Here is a 7,178-nt window from a genome sequence, read left to right as displayed (position 1 = left end):
TGACGTAGATATCTGTTCATCATTGGAAAATTCAAACAAGTTAGTAGATTTAATCTCAAACTGGCATGGCTCCTTCACACCCTCAAACACGTTAGACATTCCTGTCTGTCAGAAATTACGTAGGTAGGTGGCCCAAGGCTCAAAAGGCAAACTTCACATACTTTCGAACATAATAGCATTCAGAATGTGTCATTACGATCAGCAGTTTTTTTTTCTAAGGTCGCAGGTCAGTTACTGCCATGGCAGAGCAACAGTTTGAAGAAAAAAATCGCTAAGCAAGTTAGTTAAAGTTTGTTAAACATGTAGAGGAACTAGTAACTTTAATAAAACACTTTATAAAGTAGCTATCACCCCTTTGAGTCCTGTGGTTTATCACAGCACTGTAATGCAAGAACATTATGTATGTACAACAGGAACATGTGCAATGCGCTTGACAAGCATTTGAGTGTTTGCATACTTATTTATGGCCTCAGGGGAAGTATGCATGCTTTATTTCTTTATCAAAAGACATGAGTCCTGAGCAGGCTTGGGCAAAATTCAGAATTTAAAAATTGGTTTGCTTTTTATTCATGAATTGGAATTTGAAATATTTTGTTTCTCTGTCCATAAGGCCTATAAACCTTCAAACTTAAAGAATTTGTCAAACCACGCACAAGATTTTGTCTTGACACACTTTTCTAGTTAACAATAAACATTGAAATTCATAATGCAAGAATTGAAGTGACGCATAATCCTGCTCCAGCCTCCAATCTCCTATTGATTTGCTCATTTTTGCAGTGGATCTAAATGGCTATGACTTGGTTACAATGTTACACTTAGCAGATAATTTCACAACACTTCAACATAAATTACATGCATATATAACAAAAGAGTCACATTATTTCACTAATACATTCAAGACCTTCAAAGGCACAGAAAAACGAATCTCTTGACACAAAGAACGGCACCACGCATGTCGTCATGCTTATATGCTTATACTATCATTATGTACAATTATGTACAATCGGAATCTCTCACATGAAAGAAATGACTGATTACTACTGAATCAGCCTACATACATATGAAGACACATATATGTCATTGACTCAATCAACATAAATTAAAGCACAATAAATATGTTGGAATTATAAATACAAGCAGACACCTTTCATGTGTAACATTTGAAGAACTGCTTCACTTGAAATACAGGAAACCACGTCACATAATACACTTGATAACAAAAGGAGTCCAAAGTGACGACTGCGTTGGAGAACGTTCCAATTTTACCTCTGAAATGGTAAAATTGGAAACATGGATGAGCAATGATCATGGAATGATAGCTTCAGGACAGTTTCTCGGTTTTAAGACAGTCCAATCACAGAATATCTCCTACAAAACAGGAAAATCCCCCATGACCGAACGCCCACTGAACACTGAATTTTTCGAAGTTCTTCTGGCAATCGCAGCTGACAGGGTCCCTGGTCTCAAAGCAATGGTCGAGGGAACATAACGTATCCCTTTGACCTCACAGTTGGCTTTATCTCAGTTAAACAACCCCATGGGGTTTCTGAATTCATTTTTAGATCAAAAAAACAAACCAGATCACCATTGGAATGGCTGACGGATCCGTTAAGATGTTCAAATATAGACGGATGGATGGATGGATGGATGGATGGATGGATAGATAGATAGATGATAGATAGATAGATACTGATTGATTGAAATACTATTAAAGAACTTTAAAGGGTTAGGTCACCCAAAAATGAAATTTCTGTCATTAATTACTCACCCTCATGTCGTTCCAAACCCGTAAGACCTTCGTTCATCTTCAGAACACAACTTAAGATATTTTTGATGAAATCCAAGAGCCCTCTGAATCCTCAATATACAGCAATATAATTACCACTGTCAAGGTCCAGAAATGTACTAAAGACATTGTTAAAATAGTTCATAGTTCACCACTGTAGAGTGGTTCAACCTTAATTTTATGAAGTGACAAAAATACTTTTTGTGCGCAAAAAACAAAACGTTCTGACGTAGAACACGGAAGCGCTGCACTGTGTTTACTATGTAACCAGCGTAGGAGGCGTAGGGAAGAGAAGATATTGTTGAATAAAGTCATTATTTTTGTTTTGTTTTTGCGCGCAGAAAGTATTCTCGTCGCTTCATAACATTAAGGTTGAACCACTGTAGACACATGGACTATTTTAACAATGTCTTTACTACTTTTCTGGACCTTGAAATTGTCTATGGACGAGTCATATACCTCTCGGATTTCAAAAATATCTTAATTTGTGTTCTGAAGATGAACGAAGGTCTTATGGGTGTGGAATGACATGAGGGTGAGTAATAAATGACAGAAATTTCATTTGTGGGTGAACTAACCCTTTAAACCTCGATAAGACTCGCCTTCCAAAGCATATAGATTTTTCGACGGATCCATCCAGTACATCATCATTGTCTTCTGTCTTCATTGTCGGATCATCTGAACAGACTTGAGATGTGTGCTCTCCACATAGGTGGAACTGGTTTGGTACAGCTCGATTTGGTCTGCTGGGTTCTTGGTAATGGACGTTTTAAACAAGGAGTTCCTGGAGGGCATTAAGGTGGTCTTGCACAGCGCCCCCCAGAGGAAGCGAAGAACTGAGGGGCTGAGGATGATGAACACCCAGGGGTCAATGATGGAGTTGACCGAGAGGAACCGCAGAGCTATTAGATCAGTCTTGTAGTTTCCAGGCTTTACCAAAGAATTGATGTATACGCGGATCTAGAGAGAAGAAGATAATTCAGAGGTGTCACACAACATTGACCACAGATGGCACTTTGACAAATGACTATGTCATGGGCAACGATTATTTTTTCAGAGCACCACTGGGAGACTTACCAAGGAAATAAGAGAAGCATGAAGACACATATCTATTTTCAAAAAAACTATCAAATGTCAAGCAGGAAAGACATTAATTTAGTATCAACAATTTTCTGGTCAATGTACACTTTGTTGGTTTTTAGGCCTGATAGATAGATAGATAGATAGATAGATAGATAGATAGATAGATAGATAGATAGATAGATAGATAGATAGATAGATAGATAATTTGATAATTACATTTATCAATAATTAATCACAGCTGGTTACGTATCGCCATGTAATCGCCAGTTGTAATGAAAGCATTGTGGTGAAATATGGAGCCTCTGTATACACTGTCTGGTCCAAAATATAGCTTTGCATTTTATGATTTTAATAATTCATGTTTCTTTTCCACATCCCACAAATCATATGTAATCAGGAGAAACCATTATCGTTGTTGACAAGCTTCTAGAAGACACCAGCTCATTTATCAATATTAATGACGACAACATGGATGTGTTTTCACGCACAAGATAAATCATCTTTCCTCAGTTATTACTCTAAAATTACCGATAAGAATTTAAATGGCAAGAGACTTATTAGTCATTTTTCCCATCGATTCTAATTTAAAGAGCTTTTGCTTTGACTAAGATTTCAGCTGTTACTGAATGACACACTTATGTGGTCTCATAAGATTTTGGGTGTGCATAAAAAATAAAAATAAAACCTCAAAAACATAAACATATGTAACCACTGCTCAGTAATATATAATCAACTTTTGAGATGTCTTCATAATGGATTTCCCATCGATGACTCATAAGTTCACTTTAAAAACTTTAGATAATTTCACAGTTCATTCTCCTAAACAGACACATAACAGACAAATGATTCAGATTATTTTTCTAAGTTTGTTTACTTTTCCTCATAGGGCTTTATTACATAAGCCTTTGTTTTGTTTTTCCTTTATCTCACACAAAAGCGCAGATATATATACTGTAAGAAGTTCTCTTTTGCCTAGTATTGTTTGGGCAGGAGAATTATTTTTTCCATCAAGTATGATGAAAGTATTATGAAATTCTCATTTCATCAAACTGGAGTCTTAAAATAAATCTCTTTGTATGTTCAAATATTTTCTCCTATCCCATTTTAGAAATCACTGTAAATCAGCCATTCGTTTGTTCATTGTGAACACTGATGCTTGGAAATAAAATTCCTTGTTTTTGGTGATGACACTAATGGTTATCAGTGCAAATATACATTTAAAATTCAAATTTTACTAAACATTTCTTTTTGATCAAGAAAATGATTTCTCACAGACTATCAAATCTGAAAGAAGTGAGTATATTGTTATGAAACCTAATGATTCTGATTATGCCTGACATTTCACATCATTACATTTACGTAGTAGCCCGTCCCATAAATTCAGTCAGCGGGTTGCTGGAATCTGAAATTATATTACATGTAATTTATGCTGAAATTCAGTTGTCCTAATTAAACTCAATTTAAACCAGTGAATCAGCAATACTTTTGCAATGAGCCAGAGGAAGGCAATAATATGAACTGTAATACTTTAGTGTCCTTTCACATGCTTTTAATATAATTTCTAAATAATTAACATTGCTGGCATTTTTCCAGGTGACTGAAGGGCGAGTGAGGGGCGTTTGTGTCTGGTTTCAGCTAGACTTGATCTGTCAGTACCAAGAGTATTTGTGTGTTACTACTGCAATCTAATCACTTTTCTCAAGCATCAATAATAAACTCCAAGAAAAAGAAATAGACTCCAGCTATCTAAACCTCATACTGACAGTTATTGTTGGTGCAGAAGCTCTGAGGAGTTGGAATGATTATGAAAGCAGCTTCATATTATGATCTTGGGTTTGATCCACAAGAACACAAGATCTCAGTAAGCTGTCCTTTTCTAAATGCTAAATGCTTTCATGCATTGATAATGATGTTTCCGTGGCATTTACCAGCTTCTCCGAGACAGGTCAAAACGTATTCATTGAACCAATCCTTTCTGTCAATAAATCAGCAAGAAAGTATGTGGTTACCATAACATCCCATGCCCAGTAACATGAACTATAATATGGAAGCATGCTGTTGTTTGCTGGTTGTTTTTTACTTAGACTTAGTCTGCAAAAGCTTGTTAAGCAATAATGTCTCTTTTCTATAACCTCAAATCAAAACATATTGAATATAAATAACAGTTATATTATAATTTAAGACAAGAATACTTCTTCAACTACAAATATATAAATAAAAATTCATGATGAGTGTAATTTAGCTGCGAATGAATGTCTCTAGTACATAAACAAATAAATTATATTATATTTTTACTATAAATATATTTATATTCATCTTTTTATATCTATTATTGTTTCTTATTCATCTTTTATCTTTTGCAAATTCTGATATTGTTGTTAATATGAATATATTTTCTCTAGGATAGACAAGCAATAAGGTTTTCAATTTCATTAATATTAATATTAAGTATTGAAATATTTACCCTCTCTTTTTTACATCATATATTTTAACAATAACATGTTTTTAATTTTTTTCTCTTTATAAAATAGTTTATTTATTCCTGAAAAGAGACTTCTTATGCAACTTATATGTTAAAAGCTTAAAACATTTTAGTGAATTTACTACAAATCACTTTCCTTCATCCTAATAAAATACTGTAAGTCTTACCATTAATGGCAGGGAACAAACGACAAATATGACCGTCATGACGACCAGAAGAATGAGATGTTCCACCTCCTCTGCCCATGAGAAGTACCTCCTGTCTCTTTTACTCCGGGTCTGCACCGATCCTCGGTTCATTTTGCGCCTCCGGTACATTAACACCAGATGATAAACCACAAAACAGTTGCACGCCACTATAACTATAATAATAAGCAGCAACATGGTGGCATAAACGTTGGCATAAGCCTTGTCTTCAGGTTCTTTTGGATTCATGGCAATAAAACACCACGTCCCAGGACAGTATTGTTCATATTTCCCAAAGCCCGCAAACGGCATCAAGCAGAATAGAAAGCAGGCTAGATAAATGCAAGGGATGGTGATGTATCCACAGCGCTTGGTGACGTGCCTCCCATAGTGGTACGGGTACCCGATGGAGATGGACCTCTCCAGTGCCATGGCGAGGAGGATGTAAAGTGTCCCCAGACTGAAGAAGGTCATTGCAAATCCAAAATATTGACACACGGGAGCAGCAGGAGACTCGCTCATCCCAACCAGTGTGATGTTTTTGAAGTATGCAATCTGTACCAGGGGACTGATCAAGCAGGTTCCCATTAGATCCGTAATGACCAACGTGGTCACCAACAAATGGAACAAAGATTGCCTCTTCCGGTTCTTCTCTTTCCTCCTACGAAACTCCAGGAGAATCAACGCAACCAGGTTCCCGAGCACTCCAGCTGCAAACATCATCGCGCTGATGGTCGGGCCCCCATTCTCCTCCACGATCCGACTATCATTACAAGCTTTCTCTGGGATCATTTCTGCAGTGGACATACCAAAGCTCCTGTTGTAGATCTTCTCAGAACTTCTCCTCAAGTTAAAAAGCTTCCTTGAATGAGTTTAGGTTGGCATGTTTGAGAGAGCCCAACTCTACATTAAGAAAACTGTATTCAGTTGGTCCTTTCTTCTTGCCAGGCGCAGAATCTCAATTGCTTAGAGGTGGTTCACCATAGTAAAAGTGTGGAGTTCATCACTCTAAGCATGGTGTGCACCACATTACAGATCCATACCAGTATTTCAGTGCCTCTGGAGTCAGACAGACTTGCCTCTTTGTCTGCCCCATGCTCTCGAAGGCAAAGAGGCAGTGGTGGGAGAATGTAGTGTGAGCCATGAGTTTCTCTGCTGAGTGAGCTCTTGACTGGTGAAACAACGTCATTGTCTTGACCCCACCCTCACACACACACACACACACACATATGCACACTGATCCAGACACAGGACTGAGAAATTCGAGCTTCCTTAAAACCTCATGTGCCGTTGAGACTCTACTTCCTGACTGTTTGGGGTCCCAAAGCGCCCCGTGCTGTATATGTACAAATAATAATAATAAAATAGCTTTGTAATGCTTACAACGTTTAAAATGGGCTTGAATGGGTCTCTTCAGGGTTATGTGTGATTTCCTAAATCTGCCTTTAAGAAATAATGATTGTCAAAATTACCACTGATTAAATAATGACAATTTAAAACTTAAAATGACCATCATACCAACTGCTGACCTAAAATTAAAAATGGTGATTTTATAATTAAATTGTATACAATTTACAGATTTGTTAAAGATCTAATGACAATAAATAGGCTAAATAGGCATTTGTTCTGCAAAGTTTTGTTT

General features: G+C 36.7%; 1 protein-coding gene across 1 annotated transcript; it reads right to left on the bottom strand.

Moving 5' to 3' along the window:
* Positions 1 to 2,251: 2,251 nt before the first annotated feature.
* ptger2a (prostaglandin E receptor 2a (subtype EP2)) lies at positions 2,252 to 6,749 on the bottom strand. The gene is made up of 2 exons (XM_048190675.1): positions 5,519 to 6,749; positions 2,252 to 2,746 (listed from the first exon to the last, which is right to left on the bottom strand). Exons 1-2 carry the CDS (start codon positions 6,341 to 6,343, stop codon positions 2,450 to 2,452), a joined length of 1,122 nt encoding a protein of 373 aa, XP_048046632.1. The 5' UTR covers positions 6,344 to 6,749; the 3' UTR covers positions 2,252 to 2,449.
* Positions 6,750 to 7,178: the final 429 nt, after the last annotated feature.

The sequence above is a fragment of the Megalobrama amblycephala genome, linkage group LG5 (genome assembly GCF_018812025.1).
Source record: "Megalobrama amblycephala isolate DHTTF-2021 linkage group LG5, ASM1881202v1, whole genome shotgun sequence".
In the NCBI taxonomy this organism is placed as follows: domain Eukaryota; kingdom Metazoa; phylum Chordata; class Actinopteri; order Cypriniformes; family Xenocyprididae; genus Megalobrama; species Megalobrama amblycephala.
This window is presented reverse-complemented; position numbering and strand designations above follow the sequence as displayed.